General features: G+C 45.9%; 2 protein-coding genes across 3 annotated transcripts; both read left to right on the forward strand.

Moving 5' to 3' along the window:
• The first annotated feature begins 127 nt into the window (after positions 1–127).
• LOC139532300 (small ubiquitin-related modifier 3) lies at positions 128–2,971 on the forward strand. The gene is made up of 4 exons (XM_071329735.1): positions 128–319; positions 1,220–1,348; positions 1,529–1,600; positions 1,741–2,971. The coding sequence occupies exons 1-4, from the start codon at positions 299–301 to the stop codon at positions 1,801–1,803; spliced, it is 285 nt and encodes a 94-aa protein (XP_071185836.1). The 5' UTR covers positions 128–298; the 3' UTR covers positions 1,804–2,971.
• A 1,703-nt stretch (positions 2,972–4,674) lies between these two features.
• Positions 4,675–13,564, forward strand: LOC139532301 (thrombospondin-type laminin G domain and EAR repeat-containing protein-like). 2 transcript variants are annotated; one of them, XM_071329736.1, is made up of 13 exons: positions 4,675–5,037; positions 6,134–6,369; positions 6,512–6,948; positions 7,059–7,152; positions 7,331–7,487; positions 7,787–7,918; positions 8,085–8,155; positions 11,009–11,170; positions 11,253–11,457; positions 11,808–12,040; positions 12,432–12,610; positions 12,703–12,804; positions 12,954–13,564. In XM_071329736.1, the coding sequence occupies exons 1-13, from the start codon at positions 4,947–4,949 to the stop codon at positions 13,105–13,107; spliced, it is 2,253 nt and encodes a 750-aa protein (XP_071185837.1). In that variant the 5' UTR covers positions 4,675–4,946; the 3' UTR covers positions 13,108–13,564. The 2 variants fall into 2 exon arrangements, with proteins under 2 accessions (XP_071185837.1, XP_071185839.1); XM_071329738.1 differs by having other exon boundaries at positions 7,062–7,152.
• The last annotated feature ends 618 nt before the right edge of the window (positions 13,565–14,182 follow it).

Genomic DNA, 14,182 nt, shown 5'->3' on the forward strand with positions numbered 1-14,182 from the left:
TCTGAGTGCAATGTGTGTATTTATTTGAAATTAAGCAAGGGCCACACTCAGCCCTGCCTTTGGCGGGTTCTTAATGTCGCGTGGCCGAGTATTTGGCTGAATTGCACGTCCCCGCATCCGCGTCCGAGAGAATATGTCACGTGATTCCACGAAAGCCAATCAGTGTCTGCGGAACGAGAGACCAAAGCGCGTTCCCGTGTTTGTGGAGGAGAAGAGCATATAGCTTAAAGAGGTGCAAACGAAAACACTGCCAAAATTACATTTTAACCCTCAAATCCTTTAAAGAAAACCCACCAAAATGTCGGAGGAGAAACCAAAGGTAAGGCTAGTCGGCTATCAACATGTGATGGCTATTTAAGGTGATTAAAACAGTCTAACGCTAAATAGCGCCTGAAATATGCAATCAAAAATGGCCCGGTTTGCACGTTTGTCTGAATCGGCGCACTGTTTGTTTCGTAGTAAAATGAATGGAGTGCTGCCTCCGGATACGATATTTCTAAGTCGATCAGATATACATACTATTAGAGATGTTATGCGAAGTATTTCAACCAGAAAATAGAATTGTTGAAACATAAATACCACTTACATTTCGAAGTTGAATACACCGATATCGTTAGCGGGTTTTTCTTTGTGGAAAAAAGACCACGCTAGCAACTAGCTAGCTAAACGCCGCAAGAATAGCGGCACAAAATGTGACACGATTTGGAAGCCATATTCGAGTGATTTGGATGCATTCGTCGGCATCCACTTATTGAAATGGATAACTAACTAATTATGTTAACGCACTGTTTGTATCTTCTAGGCCAGTAAACACGCATGGCGTTGGCCAGGCGCCGGTAAGACCAGATATAGCTAACTTGTTCATATCTCGTCTGTACGAAATAGTCCCTAACCACTAATTGATACAGGATTCATATTTTTTTTCGATTTGAGGTACTAGGAAAAGCTGAACGTGGATTTTGCTACGGATAACGCCTGGGTCTAGTAGCTGGCTGCTTCAGTCACAGCCTTCGGGTTCCGCACATTTCCCAGACCCAGTACCACCCGCAGGCAACCCTAATTTACAGACAAGAACACTACCTTGCTTCCCCGTCCAGAGACGTGTGAGGAGTCTTAACAGTGGTTGTACACGTCAATTGTTTGCCTCTCCAAGACAGAAGTATTGAAGACTGAATAACTACATTGTTAATCTTTTAATTGCTGTTTGGTTGTGTTTCAGGAGGGCGTGAAGACTGAGAACGACCACATTAACTTAAAGGTAGCCGGTCAGGACGGCTCTGTGGTTCAGTTCAAAATCAAGAGACACACTCCGCTCAGCAAACTGATGAAGGCCTACTGCGAACGTCAGGTCAGCGCAGTCGCCAATCAGACACCTTGCCCTCCTACCTGCCGCCTCAATGGCGAAGACTGGAGCAGGGGGCACACTGAACATTGCACATAGTAATATTATCTGAAGAGCTGACCTGATTCCTAATACTATAGGAATATCTGTCCCATGTATTTCTTATGTGTCCTCTTTCTCCTGCAGGGGCTCTCGATAAGGCAGATCAGGTTCAGGTTTGACGGACAGCCAATCAACGAGACAGACACACCTTCACAGGTACACTGCACAGACAACTGGCGGCTCTCTATATTCTCTCAATGAACTTGATTGCTTCTCACTACATCTCCCCATCATGGAATCACTCTTTACTAGATCCCTCTCCTTCCATCTCACACATGTTAATTCTCTCTCATTAGCTGGAGATGGAGGATGAAGACACCATAGATGTTTTCCAACAGCAGACAGGTGGTCTCTGCTAAGCCCCTCCTGTTACAGTGATTGACATACCCAAACCACGCCCACTGCTCCTCTCCTCCAGTCACTCTTCAGCTTCTGTGTTCCTTTGTTGTTTTAAAAAAAGAATGTTTGTCAGTTTTGTCCTGGGGTGTAGGATTGGGATGAATTTGCCCCCTAGACACTGATTTAAGGTCAGTTATTAGTTTACCCCATATTGGATGAGGTTAAGTTTAGGACACGATGAGCTGATCCTAGATCAGTAAGGGGCAAATTCTACTTTGAGGCTTCCCCATCGTCTGTGTGTTTCCTTGATCTTATTTTAAAAGATGTCTGGCGTGTTTTTGGATGGGGTGGGGGAAGGGCTCCCCTCAAATGTCTGTTGTCTTAGTCAACATTGAACTCTTGAACTGTCTTGGGACAGATTCTGGTTCTTTCCAATGCTAAGAATCGTGGCTTTTGATCTAGAAACAACCCCCTACACCTAAGCCACTTGTGTAGTGTTTTGTATTTATCCAACAACTTAAATCTACAAGAAGTGCCTAGGGGGTGGCTTCGGGACCCTTCCAATGGTTTGACATGGGGGGGGGGGCCCTGGGGGTTTCCGAGGGAGAAAACCAAGGGTGCATTTCAAGTCTTATGTTGCCTCTCCTTCATTTGACACCGATCTGAACATTTAGGCTAAGGTGGATGCTGACCATGGAATAAGCGTTCACCTGTCCAGTTCTTTAGTGTCCGTTTTACAAGGAGACCCCTTGTCACAAGGAAGCTACTTATACTGTTGAGATGCACCCCTAGTTTTTTAGGGCAGTCAAAAGGGAATATTCCCTGATACCATATGGGGTAATTTCTTTTATTATTTTTTCAGTGGTCAGTTCTTACAGCAGCCCTGTCAGCGACTCTGCTTTCGGTGTTTGGGTGGGGGTGTAAGGCGGGAGGGAGAAGTCATCCTTGAACACTGATACAGGGTCCGATAATTTGCATCCCCGTAATGGTTAATGTTTTGGGGGTTACGGTTTTCTGATCCTAGATCTGAGGTTAGGGGCTACGTCTACTTGGAGCATAAGGGGGGGGGGCAGTTATGTTCTTTACCCACATGTTTTGTCATATGGTATTTGTTTGGTTTCTCTACTGATTTGTACATTGTTTGGTGTCTTTTACTACTGTAAACAATAAATATAGTTTGGTACTCAGGCTCCTTGTCACGGCTCCTCCTTTAAAAGTGTGATATAACGGGCTCATTCAGTGGACTGCCGGTTACACATGAGAATCATGAATTGTATGTTCAATGTATTGTTTATAGTCGTGTATCTACTACCAATTGTGTATGTTGGACCCTATCCAGCAGTATTTGACAGTACTGTCTCTGAAATGTTTTCTCAGCTGCATAAAAAGACCAGCAGGGGGTGCTACTGTCTATAGGTACACAGTTGTCTGTCTCCCCATCCCCGTCTTCCCTTTCTATCAGCAGGTCCCAGTTCAGCAGAAGTAAAGCGGGGACTATATCCTGCGTGCCTGTATTTGTGTGCTTGCATGTTTCTGTTCAAGCGTTTAATCATGGCAAGGGCCGCGGTGATTAGATTCTAATTTGGGCCAAAGCCCGTCCTTTCCTCTGGAAACCGATAAGTGGTTGAGGACTGTCCGTTTGTAATTAGGTGAATGGAGAAGTCTACCTCTGTCCTTGAAGTCTTCCCATGGAGGAAGCACAAGTACATCCTTGGAGTCTTCTCTGCCGAAATCCACTACACTCCTTTGAATAAGCTGCTGTTTTATCAGAGGAGGACCTGCATGCACACATTTAAAAACTATACATTAAAATTCATTTTGACCACTTTGGACTCGTATTTTGGGATTCCTCTGTAAACGTCATCCTAGCGGAGAAGGAGTATAATTAAATACAACTGCATTTGTTTCTTCTTGATAATCTGACCTTTTTCAAAAGGAGGAGAGGACGGAGGAGAAAATCTCCCTCCGTATTTATTACATCTCTGCCTGCGGTCAGCCATCTGTCAGGATGTTAAATCGCTCTGTGTGATTGGCTGATGCAGTCAGATTAAGCACTGTCGATTGATAGCCTGATGGGATAGAGAGATACAAGAAGGAAGAAAGTTATCATGATCCTGTCAGATCCTGTATGCTTTAAAATAAATGGCTAGGAGAAACACTAGAATTGTCTATAGGACATCTTCCTCCTGCCCACTGATCCGCTAAAGCGCACAAACCTGCTCTTGAAGAAAAGGAAAAACAGCAGTAAAAGGTGTATAACAGAGTGAACACCTCTCCTTGATCTGTATCGGAATAGCTATTTGAAGCCTGGGCATGGCTGAAATACACATGTATACAGACACACATTGGTCCAACCTCCCGGGTCCGCACCTGAGAGTTGTACCTAATTCCCCTCTACAATTTTTATTAAATTTTCTCAGAATGTAATATTAGAAAATCCTTTATGAGAACAGCTGTCTTACATAAACAAACTCAAGTACATAGTCATCCACTCCTCAGCTACTACAATAATAAAGGTCCTAATAACAGGGATCTTGGTTAATATGGTAATAGCTTAGCCGGTATCAAGCGCTCTATTGGTGGAGCAGAGGTCACCGGTGGTATGCATGTTTTCAAAATTACTTTTTTTTTTCTTTAAAAAAATGACTGCTTGGACTATATGGTGTTTATCTAATGTAAGTTTGTTTTGTAGTACAGCTCTTTATCTCTGTATCTATGGCCCATACAACTCCACCTTAGGTATACATCTTGCTCTCTCTCTTTCACACACACACACACACTCTCAGAAGAGTATGTGAGAGATACAGTCGGCTTCTGTTTTACTCTGTGAAATGATTGACAGACTGGTTAGTGATTTGCATGGGCCTGGTATATAAGAGAAGGGGCTGGACCAGACAGAACTAACACATTAGGAGCCTGCCTGTCTGCCTTGGCTGAAGTCAGATGTTGTAGAGTAGTTTAGATCCAGGCTTCACTTTGTCATCTGGACTCTCTCTGGTGGAAGATGGTGCTTCCTACGGACACTCTCTAAGGACCATCTCTAGACACACCTCACACACAAACGTACACACTACATTACACATACTCACACACGCGTGTTGTAGATGAGCGTCAATTGGCGTTCGGATCAGTGAGTGTTTGTGATTGGCTGGAGCAAGCTGGGATGTCGTCGCCGATGCTGCTGTTGCCTCTGCTGCTGTTTCTCGGGTTAAGGGTCATCAACGCAGCTGCAGAGACACGGAGACCATGTAGAGGTACGTTCTATTCTATTAAATGCGCTATGATAATATCTGTGTGGGTGTTGTAACCTATCCGGGGACACATTTGATTGTGACACATAACACTGTACTTCCTGTCAGATAGCGGCTCTCTCAGATTATACTGTAGAGTGGCATTAAACACACCGCCTTTTCTTTCTCTTGTTTGCATGCAGTAGGGATGCTAGTTCAAATAGGAACTCCTTACATTTTCCTTGGCACCCAAAAGTACTTGTTACATTTTGAATGCTTAGCAGGACAGGAAAATGGTCCAATTCACACACTTATCAAGAGAACACGTGGTCATCCCTGCTGCCTGTGATCTGACAGACTCACTAAACACAAGTGTATCTTTTGTCAATGATGTCTGCGTTGGAGTGTGCCCCTGTTTATCCGTACATTTTAAAAACAAGAAAATGGTGGTGTCTGCTTTGCTTAATATAAGAAAATTGATACTTAAGTATATTTTAGCAATTACATTTAGAACGAAATACTTTTAGACCTTTACTCAAGTATTATTTTACTGGGTGACTTTTACTCAAGTAACTTTCTATGAATGTATCTATACTTTTACTCAAGTATGACAATTGAGTACTTTTTCCACCACTGTGTGAGTGTTTGTGTATGTGTGTGTGTGTGTGTAAGAGAGATATCAGCTGTGTGCGTGAGTGTTTGGCGTGTTTAACTTGATTTGCCAAAACTTTGATGCAAATCACTCATGCACAGATAACTCTTCTACACGTATGCACAGATCATGCCAAAAACCTACCAGACATTTCCCAGCCATCCCGTAAACTCTGACTAACCTTACCTGATATCATGAATACACAAGAAACTACAACACCTTATCTTGCTGCTTTCACCACCTAAAGCAGTTTCCCACTATTTAGGAAATGCTCTCCCCCTTTCTCTCACTCTCTTTCTCCCCCCTCTCTTTCTCTCTCTCCCCCTCTCCCTCACTTTCTCACTCTTTCTCTCTTTTTTTTCTTGCTCTCTCTCCCTCGTTTTTCTTGCTTTCTCTATTTCTCTCTGTCTCTTTCTCTTCCCCTCTCTCTCTCTCTTTCACTTTCTTACTCTTTCTCTCTCCCCGTAGACCTGCTCCCCCTGGACCTTCTGTCCCGTGTTCTCTCCAGGGCAGGGGAGGGGGCGAGGGGGGTAACAGGAGGGGGGGTGCATCTGATCCAGTCTGGGGGTGTGAGGGGTGTCCGTCTGTCCCGTCCTCACCCTTCCTTGGACTTCCCGTCCTCCCAGCACCTCGTCAACTGTCACCTCTTCCCCAGAGAGTTCTCCATCGTCACCACCCTGAAGGTCAGCCTCGTCGCCACTAAGGTAAGGGCCAGGTGTTAGAAACACCTGCGGCAGCATTACAGCAGGAAGTGACATCATCGATGACGTGGGGAAGGTTCAGTGTATTTTTTTTATTTATTGCCTTTTCCCACTGTGTGATGATCTGTCTCATCCTGTCTTTCAGAAAAACGAGTACATATTTTCTGTGGTGGAGGAAAAGGAAGAAGAGGACGCAAGGATTGGAAAGAGGAAGGGGGAGACACAGGGAGGAACTGATGGAGATTGGTACAGCGAGAAGGATGGAGAACGAGGAGGGAGGGATGATGAGAGTGATGAAGAGCGGGATGGAGAGACAGATGGAGGGGGAGAAAGACTAATGGACGGAGAGAAGAGGAAGGGAAGTAGAGATGGAGAGAACAGCAGTCAGGGACGGCTTCTGATTGGCCTGCGGTTCTCCAAAGATGGACTCCACTTCCTGTTCAGAGGTCGCAGTGGGGGGGTCATGGCGCGCTGGGTTTTCCGAGGCATCCAATTGGCTGATGATCGCTGGCACACGTTGGTTTTAGCATTTAGCGGACACTACGCTACTCTCACTGTGGACTGCAACACACACCTGGAACTGTGAGTTGCTTTCTCTGGCTCTCCTTCTTTCGCTCTCTCTTTCTATGTATCCTTTTTCTCTGTCTGTTTGTCCGTCTGTCTGTAATGATGATGTCATCATATGTGTTCAGCAGGGTTCACTCCAAGTCGTTGCCCTCTGACCTCAGTGTTCAGGGTTCCAGATTCCACATCGGCAGCCGAGGGAGATGGAATGGCCTGTTCTCAGTAAGAACCAACACACACTACAACCCTCTCTCTCTAGAACCTTTGTACACTAGATTTACACTAGTAGTAATGGCTACATGATGGCTTGATAAGAGTGACACAATGGGTCATGCCAACACTCTCCATATAACTTGCTTCTCTCTACTTCTCTCCTTTCCTCTCCGTCCCTCCCTCCCAGGGTCTGATCAGACAGCTGGTCCTGGTACCAGGCTCTGATGCCACCCCTCGTGTCTGCCCGTCCTCCAACCCCGGGCTGGCAGAGCTGTCTGTGCCCGCGGTACTGCTAGACCAACCACAAAAAGAGACTAGGAGTGACCTCACGCTGCCTTCATATGGTATACACTCTCTCTCTCCTATTTTCACTGTCCCCTGATCTCTCTCACAAATGTGACTCTTTTCTCTGACTCTTTTTTCTCTCTCCCCTGTCCTGCCTCACCCTGTACGTCTATCCTCTACTGCCCCCCCTTCCCCCTCTACCCCCCTCCCACACTACTCCCCTCCCTCCCCTCTACCCCCCTCCTTCCCCCTCTATTCCCCTCCCACACTCTACCTCCCTCCCTCCCCCTCTACCCCCCCCCTTCCCCCTCTACCCCCTCCCTCTCCCTCTACCCCCTCCCACACGCTACCCCCCCAGAGTCAGAGGTGCGGGTGTCTGTGGGCCTGGAGAAGTCCTGTTCCAGTTCAGTAAGAGGACAGCTGTGGTTCAACCCCGTCAGGAGAGCTCTCTACCTCTGTGACGGTACACTCTGGGTCCCCATGCTGCAAGGTGGGTCCTCCGCGCACACGCACACACACACACACACACACACACACACACACACACACACACACACACACACACACACACACACACACACACACACACACACACACACACACACACTCTCTCTCTCTCTCTCTCTCTCTCTCTGACCTCTCCATCTCTTCTACAGAGTCCCAGAGACTAGACTATGTCTTGGAGCAGCAGGTCCTCTCCACCAGTTCAGAGACGTATGATATCGAGGTAAAACATACATTATATACTATATATGTGGACATCCCTTCAAATTAGTGGATTCGCCTATTTCAGCCACACCCATGGCCGACAGGTGTATAAAATTGAGCACACAGCGATGCAATCTCCATCAACAAACATTGGCAGTAGAATGACCTTACTGACGAGCTCAGTGACTTTCAACATGGCATCATCGTAGGATGCCACCTTTCCAAAAAGTCAGTTCTTAAAAAATCTTCCCTGCTAGAGCTGCCCCGGCCAACTGTAAGTGCTGTTATTGTGAAGTGGAAACGTCTAGGAGCAACAACGGCTCAGCCGCAAAGTGGTAGGCCACACAAGCTCACAGAATGGGACCGACGAGTGCTGAAGTGTGCCGCAAGCTCACAAAACCACAAGCTCACAAAACGGGACCACTGAGTGCTGAAGCACGCGGTGCGTAAAAAATTGTGTGTGTTCAAACTGCCTCTGGAAGCAACGTCAGCACAAGAACTGTTTGTCTGGAGCTTCATGAAATGGGTTTCCATGGCCGAGCAGCCTAAAATCACCATGCGCAATACCAACCGTCGGCTGGAGTGGTGTAAAGGTTGACGCTTTTGGACTCTGGAGCAGTGGAAATGCGTTCTCTGGAGTGATGAATCACGCTTCACCATCTGGCAGTCCAACAGATGAATCTGGGTTTGGCGGGTGTCAGGAGAATGCTACCTGCTTCAATGCATAGTGCCAACTGTGAAGTTTGGTGGAGGAGGAATAATTGACTGGGGCTGATTTTCATGGTTCGGGCTATGCCCCTTAGTTCCAGTGAAGAGAAATCTTAACGCTACATCATACAATGACATTCTAGATGATTCTGTGCTTCCAAATTTGTGGCAACAGTTTGGGGAAGGCCCTTTCCTGTTTCAGCATGACAATGCCCCCATGCACAAAGCGAGGTCCATACAGAAATGGTTTGTCAACATCTGTGTGGAAGAACTTGAATGGCCTACACAGAGCTCTGACCTCAACCCCATTGAACACCTTTGGGATGAATTGGAACGCCGACTGCGAGCCAGGCCTAATCTCCAAACATCAGTGCCCGACCTCACTAATGCTCTTGTGGCTGATTGGAAACAAGCAATGTTCCAACATTTAGTGGAAACCCTTCCCAGAAAAGTGGAGGTTGTTATAGCAGCAAAGGGGGGACCAACGCCATATTAATGCCCATGATTTTGGAATGAGATGTTCGACAAGCAGGTGTCCACATACCTTTGGTCATATAGTTTAAATATATTTTCTTAATATGAATATAAACTCAGCAAAAAAAGAAACCTCTCACTGTCAACTGCGTTTTTCCCCCTATAACTGAACATGTGTAAATATTTGTATGAACATAACAAGATTCAACAACTGAGACATGAACTGAACAAGTTCCACAGACATGTGACTAGCAAAAATTGAATAATGTGTCCCTGAACAAAGGGGGGATCAAAATCGAAAGTAACAGTCAGTATCTGGTGTGGCCACCAGCTGCATTAAGTACTGCAGTACATCTCCTCGTCATGGACTGCACCAGATTTGCCAGTTCTTGCTGTGAGATGTTACCCCACTCTTCCACCAAGGCACCTGCAAGTTCCCGGACATTTCTCGGGGCCCTCACCCTCCGATCCAACAGGTCCCAGACGTGTTCAATGGGATTGAGATCCGGGCTCTTCGCTGGCCATGGCAGAACACTGACATTCCTGTCGTGCAGGAAATCATGCACAGAACGAGCAGTATGGCTGGTGGCATTGTAATGCTGGAGGGTCATGTTAGGATGAGCCTGCAGGAAGGGTACCACATGAGGGAGGAGGATGTCTTCCCTGTAACGCACAGCGTTGAGATTGCTGGCAATGACAACAAGCACAGTCCCATGATGCTGTGACACACCGCCCCAGACCATGACCGACCCTCCACCTCCAAATCGATCCCGCTCCAGAGTACAGGCCTCGGTGTAACGCTCATTCCTTCGACGATAAACGCGAATCCAACCATCATCCCTGGTGAAACAAAACTGCGACTCATCAATGAAGAGCACTTTTTGCCAGTCCTGCCTGGTCCAGCGACGGTGGGTTTGTGCCCATAGGCGACGTTGTTGCCGGTGATGTCTGGTGAAGATCTGCCTTACAACAGACCTACAAGCCCTCAGTCCAGCCTCTCTCAGCCTATTGTGGACAGTCTGAGCACTGATGGAGGGATTGTGCGTTCCTGGTGTAACTCGGGCAGTTGTTGTTGCCATCCTGTACCTGTCCCGCAGATGTGATGTTCGGAAGTACCGATCCTGTGCAGGTATTGTTACACGTGGTCTGCCACTGCGAGGACGATCAGTCCGTCCTGTCTCACTGTAGCGCAGTCTTAGGCGTCTCACAGTACGGACATTGCAATTTATTGCCCTGGCCACATCTACAGTCCTCATGCCTCCTTGCAGCATGCCCAAGGCACATTCACGCAGATGAGCAGGGACCCTGGGCATCTTTCTTTAAGTGTTTTTCTGAGTCAGTAGAAAGGCCTCTCTAGTGCCCTAAGTTTTCATAACTGTGACCTTAATTGCCTACCGTCTGTAAGCTGTTAGTGTCTTAACGACCGTTCCACAGGTGCATGTTCATTAATTGCTTCTGGTCCATTGAACAAGCATGGGAAACAGTGTTTAAACCCTTTACAATGAATATCTGTGAAGTTATTTGGATTTTTACAAATTATTTTTGAAAGACAGGGTCCTGAAAAAGGGACGTTTCTTTTTTGCTGAGTTTATTATATTTGTTTAAATTAACACGTAGTTGTAGATTCAACTGGTTTTCAACGTGTCTCTCTCTCTATCGCTCTGTCTGGCCATCTGTCTGCGATGTCTAGGTGTTCAGTGTACAAGGGCTGGGTTTGATGGCAGCAATGGCTCACCGCTCCCCCTCCCTGGGCTCTGCAGTCTACCTCTGGAGAGATGGAGGCTTTCACCTTTACCAGAAGATCAGCACACATGGAGCTCTCTCCTGGAGACACTTTACTATGGGGAAGAAGGTACAGGAAGACATCTTAGAGATGTTTAAATACACTTGAAATACAATTGTATTTGTTAATTTGTTGATTTAACTTGTTGTAGATATTCCTGGTGGTGTCTAACTCCAGGGAGAGCACAGGGAAGGAGGAGACAGTGGAGAAAGATGAACTGTCAGTGATCTACAGGTGGAATAAAAAGACACAGAGGTTTGTTTATTACCAGGCGCTCCAGACACACTGTGCACGGGACTGGGAGGCCTTCCGCATCCAAGGACACACCTACCTCGCCGTGGCCAACCACAGACAAGGTAGGAACTGGCTACAGCCAATCATGGACCAGGTAAAGACTGGCTGCAGCCAAATCTTTGTAAAGCTGAAAAGACCTTGTAGAAAAGTATATTCTACTCTGTTACGGTACATGAGCTGCACAGCAGGTTGATGGCACCTTAATTGGGTAGGACGGGTTCATAATAATGGCTGCAATGGAATAATGGAATGGTACAGAACTCATCAAACACATGGTTACCACATTTAATTTACTCCATTCCAGACATTATTGTGAGCCGTCCTCCCCTTAGCAGCCTCCTGTGATGAGTTGCAATACTAGTAACTCAGTTGCAATTATCTCATCCTCTCCCTACCCCCTCCCTTCCTCTAGGTAATACCAACCACACCATAGACAGTGTGATCTACAAGTGGGACCGTGGTACGCAGCTGTTTGAACCACACCAGGCCCTGCGGACCTCTGGGGCTTACGACTGGGAGGCCTTCACGGTCGGACCCTACCACTTCCTGGCTGTGGCGAACGCGTTCGACGGACAGACCACTCACGTTGACTCGGTCATCTATGTCTGGGTGGATGGAAGTTTCCGCTTGTTTCAGACTATTAAGGTGAGAGAGATGAAGGTGAAGTAGAAGGAAGAGACAGAGTAAGGAAGAGGGGGTTGGCAAGGGGGAAGGGAGCGAGGGGGGTAGATTGGCAGAAATCCTAAAACAGCACAACCGCCCACACCACGGAACTAAGAGAGGACAAAAATAGACCATGTATAGCGGGGCAGAATTTGCATGTTAGATCCAGCTTTGACAGATAACTGATAGTGAATCAGACATTTGAATGGAACCACATGTGAGGTGAAGTTGACTGACAGGCAGACTGAAACCACAAAAAGACTCAGCTTTGATTGGGAGGGAATTCCAATGTCGGCATTATTCTATGGTCTCTCTTTCTTTCATTTCTTCCTCTCTCTCTCTCTCTCTCTCTCTCTTTCTCTCTCTCTCTCAGACATTCTGTGCCACAGACTGGGAGATGTTCCAGATCGGCAGCAGGGTCTTCCTGGTGGTTGCTAACGGACACCAACTCCATGGCAACGGCCCCGGTCGCTATGCCATCAACTCGACCATCTACGAGCTGGACATGAGCTCTCAGCTGTTCCTGCGTTTTCAGGACATAGTCACATACAGGTACACATGCACCTTCATACAGGTGCACATTTTCCCCACCTCTCCTCTCTCTTCCTTCCCTCTCTCATTGCTCTATCTGTCTCCCCCTTCAGTGCTGTTGACTGGGAGTTCTTCACAGTAGGAGAGGAGAGTTACCTGGTTGTTGCAAACTCCTTTGATGGAGAGTCTCACTCTCTGAACAGCATTATCTACAGGTATTCACATGAATACACGAGAATTGGTCATGGTGCTATAATTGAATGGGTGATATATTGTGAATTTACAAACATTATGGTGATATGTTATAAACTCATCATTATCACGATTTGTGTTTTGAACTTGAACGTGATATGGATGTGTGCAGGTGGCAGGGATACGAGGGGTTTGTTCCCATTCACCGGCTTCCCACCATCGGATGCAGCGACTGGGAATTCTTTACTTCCGGAGAGGAGTCCTATCTGATCTACTCCAGCGCCACAGCACCTCTCTCCAAAGTCTTCCGTCTGAAAACACACTGACACGTGACACAATATCATATCAGGGACAACATGGAGAAACATAAAAAATGAAATCTCAACTGATGTAATAATGAGTGTTACATTATGTTGTTGTACTGGGCCACATTTGCAGAGAGAGAGAGAATCAGTTGATACACATTTTTGTGTATAAGTACTGTATATAACTTTAACATTAGTCATATTTGTTGCCTATCATTTTGTGAAAATAATTTATTGATGTAATAGAAATGTGTAAAAAATACAGTATGTTTCATTTGTGTCTTACTGCAAATTCTACTGCTTATGTAAGAATATTGTTTCAGAATGATTTTATGAAATCTATATTTTATAGGGTCCCATACTAGGGGAGCAGTGAATGGAAACTGTTGCAGCTTTTGCCCAATCTGCATTTTCTGTAAAAGCTGTTCACCACTTGAACCAACTTCCAGAAACCTTAAAGAGATACTTCAGGATTTTGGCAATTTTTGTATTTATTTAACCTTTATTTAACTAGCCCTTTATCGACTTCCTCAGAGTAAGATAAACTCGTGGATACCATTTTTATGTCTCTGCATGCAGTTGAAAGAAGTTGCTAACTCTTGTTTGCGCAATTGCTAACTAGCGTTAGCGCAATTAATGGTAGTCTATGGTAACTGCTAGCATGCTAGTAGATATCATAGACTTCCAGTCATTGCGGTAATGCTAGTTAGCATTGGCTCGCGAAACTACTTCTAACTACTGGATGCAGAGTGAAAGAGAGTAATCCGGCTCCAGGTATTTTATTGGTTTGTGACTCACTGACACTGCCCCAGGTTAGAGGGGAATAAAACTGCCCAAGAGTTAACACACAGGAACTTTAAACACACTGAGGAAGATGAACATGGGGATGAAAAGTGGGAAAGGTAGTAGTTCTGTTGAAGGAAATCAGGCAATGAAGGCAATGAATATACTGTACATACAATAACACAAGAGCATAATAACAGTAATAAAGGTCTGTATAAATGGCATATAATCCCTGAACATGTTTACAGGTTACAAGCTATACATAATGCAACAACAACAACTAACTATTAAGAACAATATATACATGTCACAC

The sequence above is a fragment of the Salvelinus alpinus genome, chromosome 10, assembly GCF_045679555.1.
Source record: "Salvelinus alpinus chromosome 10, SLU_Salpinus.1, whole genome shotgun sequence".
NCBI lineage: Eukaryota > Metazoa > Chordata > Actinopteri > Salmoniformes > Salmonidae > Salvelinus > Salvelinus alpinus.